The 23,731-nt window shown below is 37.3% G+C and overlaps 1 protein-coding gene across 2 annotated transcripts in view; it reads right to left on the reverse strand.

Annotated features, from left to right (window-relative positions):
* The window catches only part of Scaf11 (SR-related CTD associated factor 11), a 66,912-nt gene that overhangs the window by 38,245 nt on the left and 4,936 nt on the right, over positions 1–23,731 (reverse strand). For both annotated transcript variants that reach the window (XM_090324547.1, XM_090324538.1), the window contains exons 2-3: positions 6,760–6,840; positions 3,962–4,119 (exon numbers count right to left, since the gene is read on the reverse strand). In XM_090324547.1, the coding sequence (XP_090180673.1) occupies positions 3,962–4,119; positions 6,760–6,820 (219 nt within the window). In that variant the 5' untranslated portion in view covers positions 6,821–6,840. The remainder of the gene's footprint in view (positions 1–3,961; positions 4,120–6,759; positions 6,841–23,731) is intronic.

The following is a 23,731-nucleotide window of genomic DNA, read 5'->3' on the forward strand; positions in this document are numbered from 1 at the left end:
ATGACAGGTGCACAACAACAAACAGCTTTGGTCAGTGAGATGGGATCTCAAGAGCTTTTAGCCTACATTAGACTTGAACCATAATACTCCTAATCTTTGCCTACAGAGTATATAGAATTACAAGGTTTCAGCCATTGTACCTAGCCTTTTGTGTTGTTTTATCACAAAGATTTCCAACCACCACTGATCTTACTGTGATATCCATTTTTCTATGGGAAGTGAACAGCAGTAAAATCATAAACTATAACTGGATTTTTAAAAACTTTTTAAACTTGAGCCCACTGCTTGAGATAATTGGAAACAAATTACTAGTAATTCAGAATCTTTATCTTATATATCAATAGACATTAAAATAATGAAATTAAATGGAAATCCTTAGTATAGGACATGGCTCATTAACACATTCAGAATATATATTTATTCCTACTCTTCAATCTGAAGCAAACCATCTACAAACCTCTCAGAGTTGAGAAAAATGGGAGGAAAGATCTTAACTAAAGATCAATTGAAGACACAAAAAAACATACTAACCACTAGTGAATCTGAAATCTGATCCCATAGCTGAAAGCACATCTAATTTTTATCATACAAGTTAAAATTCAACAAAAAATTTAGATTAGAATCCTTACTGATTTTGTAAACAAGTAATCACTTCTAATTTGTTAGTAGACTGCCCTTTTTTATTGTTCCACTTAGTGGTTTACTGAGCTGACAGTTGCTATTCCCATTTGGGATAATGAAACAATTGAGAGACAATAAAGAAATTTGGAATGTTATGTTTATTCTGTCCTGCTCAGCATCACAATGGAAGAGTAAGTAGTACACATAAAAGCAAGTATTTGGGGCCGGGAGTTTGGCCTAGTGGTTAAAGTGCTTGCCTAGCATGCATGAAGACCCGGGTTCGATTCCTCGGTACCACATACATAGAAAAAAGCCGGAAGTGGTGCTGAGGCTCAAGTGGTAGAGCTCTAGCCTTGAGAAAGTCCAGGGACAGTGCTCAGGCCCTGAGCTCAAGTCCAGGACTGGCAAAAAAAAAAAAAAAAAAAAAAAAGTATTTGCTTTCGGAAAGCAGTTTTACTTCAGTGACATTCCTCTGAATATAAATATAACACTGAACAAGGAAAATATTACATTCAAGGAAAAAGTGTTGACTAATAGTATTTGTATGTTATCAAGTATTTTCAACTTAACTAATATGTTCTATCAGGGTTAAAACTATACTTAACTTTGCCATTGTCTAGTGGAGAGAGAACAGAGTCTACAGCCTAGGATATAGAATTTTAAATGAATACCTTTTTTTTAAGCAAAGAAGAGATACTACTTCTCAATATGCAGCCTAAAAAGGCCTATGTAATATGTACACCATGTGTAAAAATTATGGCTGTGTTGTATTGAAAGATAAACTTGGAATGATGGAACACTCTGTCTATACAAGTGTAATTTACTTATAGAAAAACACATACGCAGATTATGTTGAAGTTTGTGATTACTTGATCATTGAACATAATCATACAAAGCTGAACTGAAACCTTCCAGCTATTAATAGGACTTTTCTACCCAAAGAAAAATTTTTAAATATTTATTTAATCACAAAACAAACCAAAGTACTCTAAATTCAACATCAGTTGAAATCATTCTCATTTCATTAATCCACATTCCTGGCAAATACACAGGGAGATGTACCAATCATACTAACTTGGCAAAACTCAATATACTCTAAAAACACATGTTTACCTGTCTTTAATTACTTCTTGTCAAAGATTAATATTTTAGGTTTTAATCCAAATTAAACCTGTTTCTAGTGCTGGTGGCTCACGCGCACCTGTAATGCTAGCTACTCCGGAGGCTGAGATCAGAGGATCACAGTTCAAAGCCAGCTCAGGCACAAAAGCCCATGAGACCAGGGCCGAGACTTTGGCCTAATGGTAGAGTGCTTACCTACCATGCACAAAGACCCAGGTTCGATTCCTCGGTACTACATGCATAGAAAAAGCTGGAAGTAGTGCTTTGGCTCAAGTGGTAGAGCTCTAGCCTTGTGAATGCCCAAGGACAATGCTCAGGCCCTGAGTTCAAGTCCCAGGACTGAACAACAACATGAGACTCTCATCTTTAATTAACTACCAGAAAACCAGAAGTGGCACTGTGGCTGTGGTAAAGCCTTGAGTTGAAAAGGTAAGGGACAACACTCAAGCCCAGAGTTCAAGCCACATGACTGACCAAACAAAAAAAAAACTGTCTGTCTGTCTATCTGTCTGTATCATTATGAGCTCCACTGGAATAAGAAACCTTTTCTTTTCTTGTAGAACTCAAACTGAGCAGTGTTACTGCCCTATATATACACGGAGTCAGTTCTTTCTACCCTTCCTTAAGGAAAATATAACTGAAACATAGAACTCTGAAAATTCCAACTATGTAAAATGCAACAAATTTCCAAGTACTTAAGAACACTAAACATACACTGTGATATTTTGGGGAGGATAGGTGGGATTTGTGTAGATCAAAGACAATGAGTAGTTTGAATGTTACTTGGACTAATGTCAAAAATATTTGGGAGGGACCAGGAGTGAGACCTACTAGTACAGTGCTTGCCTAGTATTCACGAAGCTCTGGGTTCAATTTCCTGGTACTATATACACACACAAAAAAGCTAGAAACAGGTCGGAGTTTGGCCTAGTGGTAGAGTGCTTGTTTAGCATGCACAAAGACCCGGGTTCGATTTCTCAGTACCACATACATAGAAAAAAAAAAAAAAGCCAGAAGTGGTGCTGTGGCTTGTGGTGAAAAAAGCTAGAAATGGTACACTGTGGCTCAAAAAAAAAAAACTGAGATATAATCATTTTTATACAGTATTACTGAAAAAATACAATGTGATTAACAAGAATAATGAATTTATTTAGCAGCTTATAACAGGGCTTTAAAATAAAATTTACCTCAAAGAATCTGGCTTGAATAACCTCAAATCCAAAATGTCCTGTTTCTTAATTATTGACATTCTATGAACAATATCTGTAAAATCTCTAACTCAGACTTTGGAATTAGTTCACACTGAATTAAATATGTGAAGAAGAAAATCTGCTTTTAGGGACCAGGAGTGTAGTGGTAGACTGCTTGTCCAGCATGTATGAAGCCCTGGGTTTGATTCCTCAGTACCACAGAAAAAGCTGAAAGTGGTACTATGGCTCCAGTGGTAGAGTGCTAGCCTTGAGAAAGCTCAAGGACAGTGCCCAGGCCCTGAGTTCGAGCTCCAGGACTGGAAAAAAAAAGAAAGAAACAAAGAGAAAAAGAGAGAAAGGGGGGGGGGGAGAGAGGGAGGGAGGGAGAGAAAGGGAAAAGAAAATTTGCTTCTAACATAGCCAAAGAAAAATTTTAAAATATTTAATCACAAAACAAATCAAAGCACTCTAAATTCATTATCAGTTGAAATCATTCTCATTTCACTAATTCACATTCCTGCAAATACACAGGGAGATTTGCCAATCATACTAACTTGGCAAAACTCAAAATACTCTAAAAACACATGTAACATAGCCAAGTTACAGTCCATTAAACCCAAGATTACCTTGCTGTAACATGGAAAGACATTATGAAATCTGACCTGGTTATTTCACAAGGCTGATTTAAAGAGGGAATTTAAAAATATATAAAACAAAAAGCAAATAGAGGTGTTATCAGTAGTAAAGAGATACTGTCCTCTCAGAGTCGAAATAAATGTTTTATCTGCTTTCCCTATTACAGGATTTTTCATTTTTAAAGAAAAGGTATGCACTTAAAATTCTTTAATTATTGAAAAAAATGCTGGGTAAAGGGAAATCAGAAATGTGTTGACAGAATCCGAATAATGAAATTTATACTAGGAAAATATATTACCATAATTTGTAAAAGTTACTATCAGCTCTTCAGGCAAAATGATAAGCAATTGAAATACATTAATATGTGGTTAATATGTAATTCTCCTACTTACCTCTGCCCATTTAAGAATACAGGTGATACAGAAGACATGATTACAACTTTCTGGAAAAGCAACTTCCTTCTCTAATAAGCAATTAAGACATATTGGACATCTGTCTGTTTCACTGTACAAGAGACCACTTGCAGCCGAGTGATTTCTGTTTTCTTCACCTGTGAAGTAAAACATTCATACTTTCACACCCTCCAGAAACAAGTAACTGTATATGGCAATATGATCATTGAGATACTTCAAAGGTCTTCATACTACCAGGTAATAACACCATATAAATAAACATATTCACTAAATCTAGTAATTGCAATATTTATACATACACAAATACATTTGCACACTGAAGCTCATATCTAAGGCTTTATACATACGAGGCAAACATTCTATTGCTAAGCTATATCTCTAGGACCATTATTTCACATTTTAAAAATTATAACTACAGAGTCAAGCACTAGTGGCTCATACCTGTAATCCTACCTAATCAACAGGCTGAGATTTGAGGATCATAGTTTGAACCCAGTCCAAGAAGAAAACTCCATAAGACTGCTATCTTCAATTAACTTGAGCTGTTGCTCAAGTGGTGGAATACTAGCCTTGAGTGAAAAAGCTAAGACAGTACCCAGGCCCTGAGTTCAAGCCCCACACAAAAGTATACTTACATAATTCCTAAAACTGCAATTGCCAAATCAATGGGTGTCTATATCTGTACTATACATATTGTCAAATTAGCCTCTTTAGGATCTATATCAGTTTATAAAATCTCACCATGAATTTAATCAATTTATACACAAGTATGTATTGCTGGCTTATAAGTAAATAAAGACACTCTGACTTAAAACAAAAATAAAGGTTTAGTGAGCTTAACTGTTAACAGAATAAAGCAAACAATGAAAAGCCAGGAATATCCTTTTTTTTTTTTTTTTTTTTTTTTTTTTGCCAGTCCTGGGCTTGGGCTCAGGGCTTGAGCACTGTCCTTGGACTTTCTCAAGGCTAGCACTCTGCCACTTGAGCCTCAGTACCACTTCCGGCTTTTTTTTTTTTTTGCTATGTATGTGGGGTACCAAGGAATCGAACCCGGGTCTTCATGCATGCTAGGCAAGCACTCTACCACTAGGCCAAACTCCCAGCCCCTTTTCATTGGCCAGTCCTGGGCCTTGAACTCAGGGCCTGGACACTATCCTTGGGCTTTTTCAAGGCTAGAGCTCTACCACTTGAGCCACAGCACCACTTCTGGCTTTTTTCTATGTATGTGGTACCGAGGAATCGAACCTGGGTCCTCGTGCATGCTAGGGAAGCACTTTACCACTAGGCTAACCTCCCAGCCAGGAATATCCTACTCTTCAATGTCCATACTAGTATTCAGAGCAGAAGAGTAAAACTTCCAAGGTAGAAAAGCTGACATAAATTCTGAGAGACTCCAATATTAAGCAAGACAGAAAATGAGAAAATGATTCAATAATATCTTCAACACGCTGAGAGGAAACAACAACAAATAAAACCTACCAATCCAGAATTACATGCTCATATGTACAGAGAAATCTACAATTGAATGATTTGAAAAAGTTTGAATACAACACTTAGAATGCATAACCAACAGACTTTCATTAAAGAAGTATCAGTATCACCACCACCTCCCCTTTCTTTTTTGAAGAAGGATGAAGAAGAAAGCAGGCACTGTATACAAAATCTAATCAGAATAGACCACAGTACTACACTTACAATTGGAGTGCTTGGAAGGCAGAAGAAAGAGGATTGTAAGCTTGAGACCAGTCAGACTATATACAAAGATCAAGGTGAGCCTAAACTGCATAGTAAAACCCCATCTCAAAAAAAAAAAAAAAGCAATAAATAGAAGATAAATAAATCCTCTAATTCAGATGATAAATAATAACCTATAAGACTTAAGACTAAGATGATTTAAAAAAGCATGCTTAGCTTGCTTAGCTTCCTTATGCTTCCTTCGTTAACTGTAAAAGATTAACTTCAGAAGCAGAGAAAAACACCATTAAAAAAATAGCAACGGAGGAGTTTGGCTTACTGGTAAAGACCAGAGTTCAATTCCTCGATACCACATACATAGAAAAGCCACAAGTAAACTGGGCGCAGTGGCTCATGCCTGTAATCCTAGCTAGTCAGGATCTCAGTTCAAAGTCAGCCCAGGCACTAAAGTCTCTGAGACTCCTATCTACAATTAACCTAGAAAACCGAAGTGGTGTTGTGGCTTAAGGGGTAGGGCGGTAGACTTGAGCTGAAGAGTGCAGAGACAATGCCCAGGGCCCACAGGTAGGGCGGCAACCTTGAGCTAAAGAGCTCAGGGACAGCACCCAGACCCAGAGTTCAAGCCCCACAACTGACAAAAAAAAAAAAAAAAGTCAAGAAGTGGTGCTGTGGATCAAATGGTAGAACACTAACCTTGAGGAAAGCCCAAGGATAGTGCTCAGGCCCTGAGTTCAGGCGCCCAGAACTGGCAAAAAAAAAAAAAAAAAAAGCAACAAAAGCAGAAAACTGTAAACCTAAGTAGAAAGCAAAATTTCAAGAAAAAGAAAACATTTCAACTAATTTTAAAACCCTCAACGAAAATTCAAATATTGAGAAGAAAAAAAGGTGTGCAGTTCTTAAATAGTTCATTTCACGATTAAAGAATAAAGGCACTGTACTCATAACCTGACTCGTAGAATTGTAATCCCCTGTACAACTGCTTAATAATATCAATTGAAAAATACAAGTAAAAACTAGAATATTGTTTATTTTAAATTTTATACAAGTTTACAACACACAGCTGTATAAACGTAGAAAGTTACCTTCCATATCTTCATACTCCTGGTCTCCCACATTTATGGTATACACAATCTTCCTCTTCATATTTCTTTCAAAAAGGTTTCCTATGTGACAAAATATAAGAGAATTTTTTATGTTTGTCTTCAAATAATGTCAATTTACAAAAAAAATTAGAACCAAAAAATGATTTTACACAAAAAAGAACAGAAAGTACAAGCCAGGCCCAGTGACTTACATCTATAATCCAAACTACTCAGGAGGCTGAGATCTGAGGATATCGATTTGAAGCCAACTGGGGCAAAAAAGTCCTCATGAGACTCTAATCTCCAAATAACCACTCAAACCAGAAATGGCACTGTGACTCAAAGTGGTAGCACTAGCCTTAGGCAAATGAGCTCAGGGACAGTGCTATACCAGGCCCTATGTTCAAGCCCCAACTGACCACCTCCCCCTAAAAAAGTACAAGCAGGTTTTTAGATATCCCAATACTTTTATATTAGTTACAATAAACCTGAGTGTTATAGAAAAAATACTATTAAATAACAGAAAGTAAATAGTATATTCTGTAATTTAGGCACTATAATCTAAAGAAGAAAGATGAACTTGAAATTGAAGTATTTGATACACTGAAAGAACAACACAACATAGAGAAAGCAAGAACAAGAAGAGTAAGAGATGTTTGTGTGTGGTGAGGAAGGATGGACATATAAGCCAAGAATTTCATCTGAAAGACCAGTAAGGGATGAGAAAAGAATTAAGCATAACAGCCAAATCAAATAAGACTATAGTTGTGTCTCTAAATGATTGACTGAACTTTTTAGATTTAATCTTAAGGATTCCTTTAAAGAGCCACATGCTAAAAATGATATATAGCTGTGAGTATAGCTCAGTGTAAGAACTTAACCCTGCAAGGCAAAAAGCCCTGCAGAAACAACAAAGGTATGTAAATTTAAATTTTCAAAGATTGCTATGCCAACAAGTCAAAATAGATTATAGTGGGGGGAGATCAGAAGCAGAATGATTTGCAAAACTATAGTAACTGGCTGGGAAAAGAAGTGCACAAACAGTGAACTAAAAAGCAGAACCATGACCTACTTTGGTGAACAAATTTGAGAGTATTCAAAGGTAGTTCTGGTCTAAGGGACCATTTTGTAAAAGGTGAGAGAAAGAGAGAGAGAGAGAGAGAGAGAGAGAGAGAGAGAGAGAGAGAGAGAGAGGGGGGGGGGGAGGGGGAGAGGGAGGGAGGGAGGGAGGGAGGGAGGGAGGGAGAGAGAGAGAGTGTGAGTGGGGGGGAGAGGGAGAGAGAGAAAAAATATGGTAAAGTGAACTTGGTATCAAAAGAAATTTATAAGAAAAACAATATCAATATTCTTTCTTCAAATGATTGATGCAAGATAAGACTGCATTAAATCAACAGATATGTTTTATAACATCTAAGCACAAGAAATACCAAATTTTATCAGTTACGATCATCCCATTGTTTTCTAAAATAACTGACTCACCAATTTCTAACTCAGAAGTATGGCTTGCCCAGGAAAAGTACTTATTTGAATAGATAAGAAAGCTAAAGTCTAAATCTGGTTACAAAATAACATATGTTAGTAGTGGATTTAAAGCTCACATGGAGATTTAAACAAGGTAAATAATATTCCTAGTATGCTAGATTCTGAAAAATGCTACAGAGAAAAAAATACAGCCAACAAGGATGAGAAAACGAGAAGCTGCTATTTCAAACGGTGGTAGAGAAAGAAGGCCACTGAATAAAATAAAAATAAAATTGATTTGAAAAAAGCAAAGCAACTATGCAGATAGCCAGTGCTATCTTGAGAAAGAACCACAAATACAAACATCCTAAGGCAAAGAAGCATGACTGGGATGTGTAAGAAACAAGGGACAGTCGGTCATCAGAATACTATACAGAAGGATAGAGTCCTGCATAACTCCAAAGTGTTTGATGTGAGCAATTAAAATGAATTAATTTAGACAGAAGTTGATAATTTAAAATACTTAAATAGCCATGCTCTGGCGGTCATGCCTATAATCCTAGCTACTCAATTGACTGAGCTCTGAGGATTGCAGTTCAACGCCAGATGGAGCAGGAAAATCCATGAAACTCTCAATTCCAATTAACCACCAGAAAAGCAGAAGTGGCACTGTGGCTCAAAGTGGTACAGCACTACTAGCTTTGAGTGGAAAAAAATTCAGGAAGGAGCTAGGAGTGTGACCTAGTACAGACTTAGCATCTACAAAAGCCCTGGGTTCAATTCCTTGGTATCACATACACAGAGAAAAAGTAGGAAATGGTACTGTGACTCAAGTGGTAGAGAGCTAGCCTTTAGCAAAAAAAAAAAAAAAAAAAAGAAAAAAAAAAAAAGCTCAGGGACAACATCCAGGCCCTGAGTTCAAGCCCCACAACTGACAAAGAAAGTTAAATACACACACACACACACACACACACACACACACACATTTTCAATAGTCACAGGTTACTCTTCTTACTATTTATGCAGTAAGGCAGCATCAGTATCACATGGAAACTTTTTGCAAATGCAATATATCTCAGGTAAAATCCTAAACCTAGTGGATCAGAATCTGCATTTTTTTTAAAGTTCTGCACAAAATCCTAAGAAGTGCTGTTCAAGATAACTTCTTATCTTTTTTTCATATATTTTTATTGTAAGTAATAGAAGGGTTACACTATATTTATCAGATAGAAGGTACATTACTTCACAAATATTGATACCCTTTCTCATGTCCTGTTTCCCATTTTCCTGCCCGCTCCCCTCTCACAACTTGATTTCCCCCTTCCCTCTCCTATTTCAAACAACCAATTAAGCATATATAAAATATATCAGATAACAAAGTGAAATACTGTAACAATATGAGATAACCAAGGAACAGTAAAAGAGATGAGAGATAACATAGTACATTAAGGACAACAATCACTCATTATATGGCTTTTGTTTCTATATCCTGGAGGTCCTTACATTTAGCATCATACTGTATGGCCTTATGTATCTAGATTTTGTTCTACTGTGAATCTCTGCTAGGAGAGCCCAAGGTTCCTACTGATTATGACAAATGAGGGAAACCATTGAGCCTATGTTCCTTTGAGTCTGGCTTACTTAACTTAATATGATTTTTTTCTGTCTTTCCATTTCCTAACAAATGGGGCGATGTCATTGTTTCTGACAGCAGCATAGTATTCCACTGTGTACAAATCTTGTTGATCCACTCATCAACTGAGGGACATCTGGGTTGGTTCCATATCTTTGCTATGGTAAATAGTGCTGCCATGAACATTGTTGTGCTAGTGGATTTAGTATGCCCTTGTTTCTGGACGATTGGGTAAATGCCAAGTAGTGGAGTTGCTGGGTCATAGGGGAGTTCTATGTTTAGTCTTTTGAGGAACTGCCATACTGCTTTCCATAGTGGTCAAACCAGTTTGTACTCCCACCAACAGTGTAGTAGTGATCTCTCCTGGCCTCATTTCCTCCAGCATCTGTTATTAAGATTTCTTGATCCTGGCCATTCTAATTGGAGGTGGAATCGTAAGAGTTGTTTTGATTTGCATTTCTTTTATGACAAGAGATGTTGAGCATTTCTTCATGTGTCTATAGGCCATTCTAATTTCATCTTCAGAGAAGACTCTCTTCAAGTCTTTGGCCCATCTTTTAATGGGATGGTTGTTTCTTTGGAGATTAGTTTTGGAGTGATTCAATTTTTTGAGTTGTTGATATATTTTAGATATGAGGCCTTTGTCTGTTGTATGATTAGTGAAGATTTTCTCCCACTAGGCTTTCTAGTTCATTTGCTAGCTATATCCTTTGCCATACAGAAGCTCTGCAGTTTAATGCAGTCCCACTTATCCAGACTTTCTCTGATTTGTTGTGTTTCTTGGTCCTTATTTTTTTGGGGGGGGGGTTTGTTTTGTTTTTGCCAGTCCTGGGCTTGAGCTCAGGGCCTGAGCACTGTCCTTGGACTTTCTTAAGGCTAGAGCTCTACCACTTGAGTCTCACACCACTTCCGGCTTTTTTCTATGTATGTGATACCGAGGAATCGAACCCGGGTCTTCATGCATGCTAGGCAAGCACTTTAACCAGTAGGCCAAACTCCCGGCCCTCTTGGTCCTTATTAAGAAAGTTTCGACCTGTGCCAAGGAGACCTAGAGTATCTCCAATTCCTTCATGTAAAGTTTTCAGTGTGTCGGTTTTTACCTCGAGGTCTTTGATCCATCTGGCGTTAATCCTAGTGCAGGGTGACAAAGAAGGATCCAATTTTAGTTTTCTGCAGGTGCTTAACCAGTTCTGGCAGGCTATCTTTCTTCCATTCTATTTTTTTGGCTCCCTTATCAAAGATTAGGTGACCATAGTCTGTGGGTTAATATCTGGGTCTTCAGTTCTATTCCACTGATCTTCAGGCCTGTTCTTTTGACAGTACCAAGCTGTTTTGGTCACTATAGCTCTATAATAGTCTAAAGTTTGGTATTGAAATTCCTCCTGCGCTGTTCTTTCTGCTAAGTAGTGTTTTTGCTCTATGGGGTCTTTTATTGTTCCATATGAAATTTTGGATTGTTTCTTCTATTTCTTTAAAGAATGACATTGGGATATTGATGGGTATTTCGTTGAATTTGTAGATAGCCCTTGGCAAGATTGCCATTTTCACGATGTTGATTCTTCCAATCCAGGAGCATGGGAAGTTTTTCCATTTCCTCAGTTCTGCTTTAAAGCTCAGGGCCAGATGGATTCACAGCTGAATTCTATAAGGTCTTCAAAGCAGAGCTCACACCAAGGTCTTCAACAAAATTGAAAACGAAGGTGCTTTGCCAAACTCATTCTACGAAGCCAGTATAATCCTCATCCCCAAACCAGACAGAGATTCATCAAAGAGAGAGAACTACAGACCCATTTCTTTGATGACTATTGATGCAAAACTTCTCAACAAAATACTGGCCAACCGTCTTCAACAACTCATCAAAAAAGTCATACACTATGATCAAACAGGATTCATCACAGGGATGCAAAGCTGGTTCAACATACGCAAATCAATTAATATAATTCAACTCATCAACAGGAGTAAGGACAAAAATCACATGATTGTCTCAATAGATGCAGAACAGGCATTTGACAAGATCCAACACCCCTTTATGCTAAAAGCTCTGGAGAAACTAGGAATCCATGGAACATTTCTCAGTATAAAAAACCCACAGCTAGCATTGTACTTAATGGCAAAAAGTTAAAGCCATTCCCTCTAAAATCAGGAACGAGACAAAGATGCCCACTCTCTCCACTCCTCTTTAACATAGTATTAGAATTCTTAGCCGGAGCAATAGGCAAGAAGCAAGCATAAAGGGGATCCAAATAGGGAAAGAGGAAGTGAAACTTTCTCTCTTTGCAGATGACATGATTCTATACTTAAAGAACCCTATAGACTCCACTCCCAAGCTCCTTGAGCTGATTCAAAACCTTGGCAAGGTAGCAGGGTATAAAATTAACCCTCAAAACTCAACTGCCTTCCTCTACGCCAACAGTGAGAGGATGAGGCAACAATCAGGAAAGCAACTCCTTTTGCAATAGCCTCAAAGGAAATAAAGTACCCAGGAATTAGCTTAACTAAGAATATAAAGGACCTTTTTGATGAAAACTTTAAAATCCTGAAAAAGGAAATAACTTATCTTGGGTTAGTTTATAATCATATTGTACTTCTGTACGATCCATACTGAATATAACTTTTTATTTGGAAAAATTCACGCCATGCTACAACCTTATTATCTGAATTGCTGGTAATAAAAAAACTTTATGTTGGAGGTAATTTGTTATGATGACTTTGGGCGAGGCAGGATAAGCAGCACACCTTTAATCTCCATTACCAGGAAGCATAGATAGGGAGGACTACAGTCTCAGATCAGTGCTCAGTCAAGATGTGACACCCTTTCCTAAAAATTACTAAAGCAAAACAGGTTGGAAGCAGGCCTCAAGTGGTAGTGTACTTTAAGAAGTCATTGAGTTCAAATCCTAGTACAGAAAAGAAAATTAACACACTATTTTAGAGTTGATAATTTACCCTATTTGATAATATATATTTTTACTATTCCTTCTTTTAAAATATTACTTATTAGCAGAAATGATATGAAATAAAAACATTCTCAAAACAACCATTAAGAACTCTTTGCCAGTCCTACAATAACTGCTAAATCAAACACTCCTGTCAGACAGTCATAAAAGAAGAACAAGATAAACGGTAAATATCTGGGTATATATAATTAGCTATTTTCATCTTGAATTTCTTAAAATATGGTCAGAAATTTAAAACAAAGAGTTATAACATTTTCTGATAGACAAACAGAAGGAAAGATAATTAAACATTAAGGGGGAAGCACAAAGGTATCTCCAAGGTGGTAAAGTTTACAAATTTTCACTTCAAATGTTAAAATATTCAAGACTATGAATGTACATATATAAAAAATCACTAAAAAATACCATTCAAAAGTACAGTTCATGAAATGGGAACCTAAAGAATGTTTAAACAACAACTCAAGGAAAGAGGTTACAGAGGAACAAAATAGAAGACTCAGACAATAGAATGGTAGGCTCAAATCCAAACATACCAAGTTAAAAATATTTGAGATGTGGGGCCAGGAGTGGCCTAGTGATAGAGTGCTTGCTTAGCATGCATGCATGAAGACGAACGCACAGAAAAAGCTGGAAGTGGTGCTGTGGCTCAAGTGGTAGAGCTCTAGCCTTGAGAAAGCCCAAGGATAGTGCTCAGGCCCCGAGTTCAAGCCAGGACACAACTATTATCCAATAACATGACAATGGTTACCTTGGGTAGGGAAGGTATGAACATAAAGGTAGCAAGTGGGAATATGGGGCAGTTGCAACCATTTTCAGATCCTGTTGAGGTTATGTAATACAAATCAGGACAAGTATAAAAGTTCACACAACATCTCCTAAAAGGCCAACTCTACATACCAATACATTTTGTTTTAAATTAAAGACTAACATGACATGGGGCCGGGAGTTTTGCCTAGTGGTTAAAGTGCTTGCCTAGCATGCACGAAGACCCGGGTTCGATTCCTCGGTACCACATACATAGAAAAGCCGGAAGTGGTGCTGAGGCTCAAGTGGTAGAGCTCTAGCCTTGAGAAAGTCCAAGGACAGTGCTCAGGCTCTGAGCTGAAGCCCAGGACTGGCAAAAAAAAAAAAAAAAAAAAAAAAAAAAGACTAACATGACAGAGTAATTAGTCTAATATAAATTAACTTAATTTTAAGCAAGAGTCCTTTTCACTGATGGCTTCATGGTTTGCTTTTCCAATAGTTCTAATTACTGCCAACACACATAATCTACCTAAAAGAAATCTCCACATGAGGTCTTGAGAGGTATTTCAATTTTCTAGGTTTTTTGTATTTTTCACAATGCTAGAAATCTTAAGACAACAAATATCTTTAACCTATATAGAGACACTAAGATTAAACACAACAGGCAATGGTACAGCAATGGCCTAGCACACCCTGGGTTCAATTCCCAGCACTGCTAAACAAAACAAAAACAGCACTGCATAAGGGGTGTGATGATAATGGAGGTTTGGAGGAAGACATACATCACATATGGCTCCCACAAAGACTATGTTCATATGACAGTTATCCATTCTGTAGGAAGAAGATATTCAGAAGGCAGTGCTTTATTTTTCGAAGGAAACATGAATTTCATCTATGTTACGAGATAGTATACCATAAGAGTGTGAGAAAGGAATCAATGTGATAGGCTTTTGGTATTTCTCTGGATAAGAAGGAATCACAAATATTGGTAAACTGTTTCATCAAATATATTCCTTATGGTGAAAAAAAAAAAGAAGGAATCACAAAACAGCAGAACATTACATGTCCTCCAATAACTTCAATACTTTTATGTAATACTCTCATAACTCTATCCTGGAAGAGAAAATAGAAAGGGTTGACTGTGTAATGTTGAGAAAAGGTAAAGGCACCTACCTACCAAGTGGTAAATGTAATATAAATTAGGAACTCAGCATCTCCCATTTGCTAAACAAGTACTCTACTATCTGAGCCATGCTTCAACATCCCTCCCCTCTCTTTATGGTGTTGGTCCTGAGGCTTGAATCCAGTGACCCTAAGAGGATAGCCCTCTTAATACTTGAGCCACAGCTCTATTTCCAGATTTTTTTGGGGGGGGTGGGGGGGTAATTGGAGATAAGAATCCCACAGACTTTTCTGCTCTGCCTGGCTTCAAATCAGGATTCTCAGATCCTCCTGAATAGCTAGCCCCATTGTTTTGTTGTTGTTTACTTTTGGAAGAAGGTCTTGGATTTCTGCCTGGGTCCAGCCACAACTGTGATCTCCTATATCTCCTACATAGCTGAATGACAGGCATATACCAACACAACTGACTACACAGTCTTTAATTATCTTCCAGATTTCATCCTTACCTACTAAAGTACAATGACATAACTCATTTTTTAAATACACTTTATTTTAAAGCAGTTTTAAGTTCAGAGTAAAATTAAGCTGAGGACAACTTACCTCCACCAATGCATAGAGCCTCTATTACGATCAGCATCTACATGAGATTAGTATTTTGATCACAAACAATGAATCTACATGGACATGTCATTATCACCTGATGTCCATATTTTATATTAGGGTTCACTTGTGTATTCACTACTTACCCCTGTAGTACCACACAATTATATTAGTTCATAGCAATGAAAATCCTGTGCTCTGCCTATATACCCTTTCTTAATCTTCTAATTCCTGGCAACCACTGTTTTTTGTTGTTGTTTTGGGGTTTTTTTTTTGGCCAGTCCTGGGCTTGAGCTCAGGGTCTGAACTCTGTCCTTGGACTTTCTCAAGGCTAGAGCTCTACCACTTGAGCCTCAGCACCACTCTGGCTTTTTTCTATGTATGTGATACCAAGGAATTGAACCCGGGTCTTCGTGTATGCTAGGCAAGGACTTTACCACTAGGCCAAACTCTTGGCCCCAGTTTTTTTTTTGTTTTGTTTTGTTTTGGCTTTTTTTTGCCAGTCCTGGGGCTTAAACTCAGGGTCTGAGCACTGTCCTTGGACTTTCTCAAGGCTAGAGCTCTACCACTTAAGCCATAACACCATTTTCGGCTTTTTCTAGGTATATGGTACCGAGGAATCGAACCCAGGTCTTCATGCATGCTAGGCAATCACTCTTACCACTAAGCCAAACTCCCGGCCCTCCACTGTTCTTTTTTAATGTCTCCATAGTTTCACCTTTTCCAGCGTGTCATCTGGTTGGAATCTTAGTTTGTATACTTTTCAGATTAGTTTCTCTCAGTGGTATCTAAAGTTCCTATTTTCTAATTAGTGCATATTAATCGTACAAAATAATGGGTTTCATTATTCCACAATAATGGCATTTCTATACATGAATATTACATATCTTCATCATATCCATCCCTTTTATGACACCCCCACTCTCTAAGCCCCTTCCACTTCCCCTTCTACTAACAGTCCCCAGTCCCCTTCTACTGTGATGTCTTCCACCCTCCTAGACTCCAGATATGAGAACTTTCTGAATCTGGCTTATTTCATTTAACATGATGATTTCCAGTTCCATCCTAAACATGACATTGTTTCATTTTTCTTGATAGACTAATTTAAATGACAAAGCTCTCACATTTTGATACCTCCTTTCATCAGTAATTCCTTACTTCCTTACATGCATGGGACCTTTGGTGTACTGAAGACAAAAAACAAAAGAACAGTAAGATGCTACAGATTCATTTCACAACCAAACCTCCCGAGCAGACTATAGGAGCATGTGGGATCAACAGCATCTGTATCTCACATCTGGCACACTAAACAGCAACGGTGTTGGGGGGGAGGAGAGGAAAGCATTCTGGTCAAGTAAATGAAGAACTGGTAAATTATTCTTTCTTTTAGCAAAAACAGGAAAACTATTAACTATATCTTACATTGCACAGAAAACACTTGCAAATGAACAAGCATTAAAATCCATTTGTGCTGCTGTAACGAAGTATCACATAATTTATAAATAATACTTTGGTTGTCTGGTAAAGAACCAGTCGGCCCCTAGTTCCAAGATGTGGCCTCACTGTTGTGTCTGCCATATGGCAAAACGAACAGAAAAGGAATAATCCCATCCAAGAGGTCAAAATCCTGAAGGCCTAATCACCTCCCAAAGGCTCCACACCTCTTACTTATACTGTATTACAGACTAAGTTGCAACATGAATTGGAGGAGACACAAGCATTCAAATTACAGCAAAACCCTAAGAACTAAACAAAATTAGTGAAAACAAATGGCCATAAACAAATACTAGTTATAGAGAAATGGGAATGGGATTTCATACATAATAGGAATGTGTTCAAACTATTGCTTCTAAGTTTTACCCTGTTTTCTTTTTATTTTTTCCATGTAATTTTATTGTAATTAATAGAAGGGTTACATTCTATTCACCAGATAGAAGGTGCATTAATTCACAAACATTGATACCCTTTTTCATGTCTTGGTCACCCTGTTCTCTTAAACAGAAAACTTTTAAACCTTAAGAGTCTCAACTCCAGAAGTCAGTCTCGTCTATATACATGAACACTAAATGTTACTCTTTGGTTCTTTCAGAAATTACCTCTTTTCTTCATATAATCACTTGCAAATTAATAAAAATTACAATCATGAAACTAAGGTTGAAAAATTTCTATTTGTATACCAAATGGAACTTTCACGTAAGTAACCTGCCCCCAAACCAGTGGTAAGTAGTTAAATTTGAATCCCACTATCCTTCTAACAGAAAAATAACAAAAACATGAATCCACATCAATAGAAATTTAATACTGCTAATAGAAACGCAAAACTGTTAACAGAAATACGAAATTGTTAAGCTGTTACTGGCCCTGTTCATCATTATATACTAGCATGTATCACCATGTTTACAAATTAGTCCCCAAGTCCAATAAATTGTATATGCACAAATATGTCCAAGAGCTGGAGCACAAATAATCAGGCATAATTCTAAGAGTACGTACTCTCTCATTCTCTCATTTCTATTCTCTCTCACTCCCTCCCTTCTTCCCTTTCTCCTCTCCCTTTTTCTTTCACTGTGACTTTCAAGTTAACTTCATTACACAGTAATAGTGTCATCAACTTATTACTATGGGTTATGGTGAGTGTGGCCTCCCAAGGATTCATGTGCTGGGAGATTGGCCCCCAGTGTAGAAATGCTGGGCGATAGAGAACCTTTAAAAGGTAATGCCTTAGGGCCAGAGTTTGACCTAGTAGTAGAATGCTGGCCTAGCATGCACGAAGACCCGGGTTCAATTCCTCGGTACCACATACACAGAAAAAGCCAGAAGTGGTAAATCCAAGGACAATGCTTAGGCCCTGAGCTTAAGCCCAGGACTGGCAAAAAAACAAACAAAAAAAAAGGTAGTGCCTTAGCCAGGCGCTGGTAGCACAAAAGCTCAGGAACAGCATCCAGGCTCTGAGTTCAAGCCCCAAGACTGGACACACAAAAAGGTAATGTCTAGTGGGATGTCATTAAGGATGCTGCCCTCATAACAAATTGGTGTAGCTCTCCTGGGACCCTGGTTAGTTCTCAAAAAAAAATGCTGTTACCAAAGAGCAAACCTAACTTATGTCACTTTCCAGTCTGCTCTCATTACATGATCACTTCTTATCCACATTTCTATCACTGTAATGTCACCCACCATCAAGTTCTCACCACTGTGGCTGTGATGCTTGTACTATGCTTTGGAACTTCCAGAACTCTGAGATAATTAAATTTCTTTTCTTTATGAAAAGGTATTTCATTACAGTAATAGAAAAGAGTCATCCAATGATAAGAAGACCTGCACAGTCATGTTCATCTCTGCACTATTCACAATAGCCAAGCAATGGAAACAACCCAGATGCCCTACTATAGATGAATGGATACAAAAAAATGTGGTAATACAGACAATGGAATTCGACATAGCCAAGAGACAAGATAAAAGAATGGCATTTGCTGGGAAGTGGATGGAACTAGAGAGAATCATGTTGAGTGAGATAAGTCAGGACCAAAGGAACAAAAGGCGTATGGGCTCCTTTATATGAGGATATTAGATCCAAACAGTACAAAAGCGATGACTCAATATTCAAGTACCCAAGGTTATGGACATGACCTTGGAGATATAAATATAGCTACATAGACATAAAAATCTATTATGGGATATACACTCTATAGACATAATGTTAGTTATATAGATCGATATGTATCTATGACATACAAAGTCTCAGCTTAATTTTAATTATGTTCTAAAATTTATGTGCCAGTGATTGCATAGATTCCCTTCTTGAACACTTGTTTGTTAAACATGGCATTTGAAATATAATGTAAAAAAATCAGTGTTAATAAAATCTTTTAATTGGAAAAAAAAGTCATCCAACAACTTACCAAAGCATCAGCTCCTTTCTGAATTTATGTAACTATGTAAGCTAGGTAATATTTATTTAAGTTCAGTGGTAATAACATTGGTCTTTGCTCTATTTCCTTAAATTGCTTTGTTTTGTGGGTGACTTTCAAGTTTTAGTACAAAAAATATGAATATCAAAAATAACTAAACCAAAGCAAGCTCAAGAGCTACCAATGTACGACAAGTACTAAAACATGGTAATAGGAAAAACAAAACAGATACTGATAGATACCCTATTAAAAATGAGAATGTAGTTCAGCGGGAGAGTTCTTGCCTATATGCACAAGATCCCAGCACTTTCAGAAAGGAAGGAAGAAGGGAGAGAAGAGGGGCAAGAAGAAAGGAAAAATGAAGGGAACAGATAAGTAAAAAGCAGCTGGCAAAATCTTAGGGCAAAAAGTGTGGAGGAGGCAGAAGGGGAGAAGATGGAAGCTCTGTATATCACTTCTATAGTAATAATTTAAAAAAAAAAAAAGTGTAGGGGAGTGCAGGTAGAACACTGGCTCCCAACCTTCAAAAAAAAAAAAGGGGGGGGCCAGGAGTTTGGCCTAGTGGTAGATTGCTTGCCTAGCATGAGCGAAGACCCAGGTTCGATTCCTCGGCACCACATACATAGAAAAAAGGCAGAAGTGCTGAGGCTCAAGTGGTAGAGCTCTAGCCTTAAGAAAGCACAAGGACAGTGCTCAGGCCCTGAGCTCAAGCCCAGGACTAGCACCAAAAAAAAAAAAAAAAAAAAGGTAAAACACTGAGTTACTCATGAAAAGAAGCTAAATCAATAGAAATATCTACATTGAAGAATATAGTAGGAGAAAAAAAGACTCAGGAAATATCAAAAATTCTTTCTAGAGAGTGATGCTGTGGCTCAAGGGGTAGGGCAGTAGCCTTGAGCTGAAGAGCTAAGGGACAATGCCCAGGCCCAGAGTTCAAGTCCCATGAACAACAACAACAAAAGACTGGGAGCATAGCCTAGTGGTAGAGTGCTCACCAAGCATGCACAAAGCCCTGAGCCCTACCTTGATGCCACATACACAGAAAAAGCCAGAAGAGCACTAGCCTTGAGCAAAAACTGTACAAGAACAGTGGCCAGGTCCTGAGCTCAAGCCCCAGGACTGACAAAAGAAAAAAAAGTTCTTTCTACAACAAAAGGCAAGAATAAAATTGGTACAGAAAAAAAGTATTTCAAGTATAATGTACAAAATTCTTCCAAACTTGAAAGAAGGCTCAAGTACTCAGAAATTCTCCAAGCTTGAAGAACACTAAAATGGACAAACACAGAAGTAAAACATAGATAAAACACAGTAGACTTTGGAAAAGTCAAGCTAAAGGAATGAAATCTGAGAAAAACATGACTCACAGAAGAAATTAATGATTCCAATTATTGTAAACTTCAGAAAGCAGCATCCAGAAGGCAGTGAATGGATATCTTTGAAATATTAAAAATTTCAGAGAATTCTTTGTGTAGAGAAGAAATTCATCAGAAACTTAAGTATATGAAAATACACTTTAGTTAAAAGCAAAGACAAACTGGGCACTGGTGGTTCACACCTGTAATCCTAACTATGCAACAGACTGAGACATGGGAGATCACAGTTCCAGGCAGGTACAGGCAGAAAAGGCCCAGACTTCCATCTTCAGAATAACCAGCAAAAAGAAGGGCAGGAAGCATGATTTAATTGTCAAGAGGGCCAGCCTAGCAACTGGGAGAGCCCCTCCATGGAAACTTCAGGACCACAAAAAAGAAAAAGAAAAGTTAGGAATATATCATCAAAAAGTTAAAAAAGAAAATTCCAAAGACTAAAGAACAATATCAAAGATAAACTTGAAATTTCACTAAAGCACCAGATGAACAGTAAATAAATATCTAAGTATAAAAGATGTTTTCTCCTCATAAGGTCTTTTAAACATACTTAATACAGGGAGCAAGAAGTATACAACAGGATGGGGCTTTAATTGTATATACTCCCATGCAAACTATGCCATAATGATCACTTCCAATGGAAAAACTATGAATTCTTAATTGTGAACATCCGTGTACATATACCATAACCTCAGAAAAGCACTATTCCTAAGAAATTTTTGATCCACATAATTCCAGGCACTGCAATCCAAGCTACTCAAGAAATAGACATCGGAGGGTCAAAGTATGAGGTCAGGTTAGCCAAGAAGAGAAAGTTATTAGCAAGACCCCATTTAAACAGAAAAGGTGGCATGGTAGTACCCATCTGTAATGTTAGCTATGTAAGCCATAGGTAGTGGGTGTGGGTAGGAGGTCTGGATCCCAGCCTGAGGTCTATCCTGGGAAAATATCTGAGATCCTATCTGAAAAATAACTACAGTTTAAAAGCAGTGAGGGTGCAGTTCAAGTGGCAAAGCACCTGCATTGCAAGCCTGCCACACACAATTCAAACACCAGTTGACATCCAAAATAATAAATTTAATATACTTAACTAGCCCTTATAAATGAAATATTTCAACCCGCAATAAATTTAAAAATTTGAGATAACTTCCATTCTTTTTGTGAAATCTGGTACATATTTTACACTTACAGCAAATCTCAATTTGAACTAACCAATGAAATATCAAAGAATTATGTAAGTGGTCTGGAGATATAGTTCAGTGGCAGAGACCTTGCCTTAGTAAGCATGAGACCCTGGAAGTGATTCTCCCCAGGTCTTCTCCCTCCACCCCCCTCCCAAAAAAAAGTCACATTTGTACCTACTGGCTAATTAACTACAATGTCCTAATGCAACCAGTAAAAATAATAGCAAGTATTTAACACCTGTATGCATGCATGCATGTGACAAGTATGTAACCTGAAACACCAGCATCTGGGAGGCAAAGATAGAACGAGATGGGCACTAGCCTAAGCCATGTCATCACACTTGTCTCACTAACAATTAAAAAATATTGACAAGCGCTTTTTAAAAAATCAAACTTAGAGTGGAATAATAAAGTGCATTCATATAACCCCTAAAAGGCAGGAAATAGGGAACAGAGGAGCATATATTATTTAGCTTAATTGTAAACAAGGAAGTGTTCAAGCAAGTGTAAGAGAAAGTGGAAACTAGACTGAAGGGTTTTCACAGACCAAAAACGGAGCAATTTGAGATAAATAGAAAAGATTCTAAGAGCTATTTTTAAAGTATCAAACTACTTCCTCATAAAGACATTACAATTAAATGCAACACAATTCTGAACTGAATTTTGTGATGGAATTTCTGTGGAAACTGGCAAAACCTGAATGAAGTCTGGCATTAGGTGATAATTTGTTTAAGGTTGATTTAGTGAGTCTGATAGTCATTTCATAACAAAAGTCCTTCTCCTTTTATTTGTTATTGCATCTACAACTGAATTTCAAATAGTTCAAGAGAAAAAGGTACTTGAAATATACCTGGAGCTTTTTCTGAAAGTGTGAGATTTTTTTTTGTAAGTTATCTAACAAAATCTAAGAGTTTCTAAAACTAGTATGCAACAAAAAATGAAGAATGTTTTTACTTCTGCTTTATGTAAGACCCTGCTCTATTATTTATAAGATTCTCAAAAACCTTTCATTTGTAACCTCACTAGCCAGTAAGCTAACCACTTTTCACTTCCCCAGCTGCACTGGCCATCTGTTGCTATCAGTTACTATATCAGAGAAAGCACGTCCACCATCACAGATATATCTATTAGATGGTAAGAATATGCAAGTTGGGTGGTCAACTGATGAAAAGCCAGGGCTAGATGAAATCAGGCACAAAGACTGAGCAAGTATTCTGATATTAAGTAATTTAGAATCTAGATTCTCGAAATTCAATTCTGTAAAACAGACCCCTTGAATACTGCAAAGCTGAGAGCAAATAAAATTTGTGCAAAGTACCCACAAAAGTATATAAAATCTTTACAGCAGAATAGCTAATGCATAGCAAATATTTAATAATTATTGGCTCCCTTCTGCAAAATGGGTGAATAATTTCTTAAACCTTGATTTCAGCACTTTTTAAAACCAGTTGAGCAAGTACACAAATACCAGTTTGAAAACTGAAAGCTAGTATCCTACTTGCTCTAAAGACTGAGCTCCACAGAATATTCAATGAAAAAAATGCCATTTTTAATCATACGCAATACTTGACCCTATTGACTACAGCCCTATGGAACACTCTCTTATACTGATTTCTCTAACAACACTGTCAGTTTTCTCAAGTTCAGTCTCCCAATGAAATTTTTATATATGTAGCTAATATGGTTCAATTTCTCTCTTTTTCAAGTTATATTCCATCCCGTAGGCAATTTTTTCCACACCTATAACTTCAATTACCTATATAAGCAAATCTGATTTTCATATTTTTTTGAAATTTCTTTCTCCCACTTCTACAATCTACAAATGCAGCCTATTAATCTCAAATTCAATTCACTTAGCCCATCTCCAAGGTTTTCCTCATCATCCTAATTCAAGCTATCTACATCTTCCCTTGCTGACTCTTTTCCCTTTCAGTACATACTACCAGAATCCAATACATATCACCAGAAACCTCACTGTACCTACAGAACATTAAAA

This window comes from Megascapheus bottae, chromosome 2 (assembly GCF_031878675.1).
Source record: "Megascapheus bottae isolate mThoBot1 chromosome 2, mThoBot2.hap1, whole genome shotgun sequence".
Classification (NCBI taxonomy): domain Eukaryota; kingdom Metazoa; phylum Chordata; class Mammalia; order Rodentia; family Geomyidae; genus Megascapheus; species Megascapheus bottae.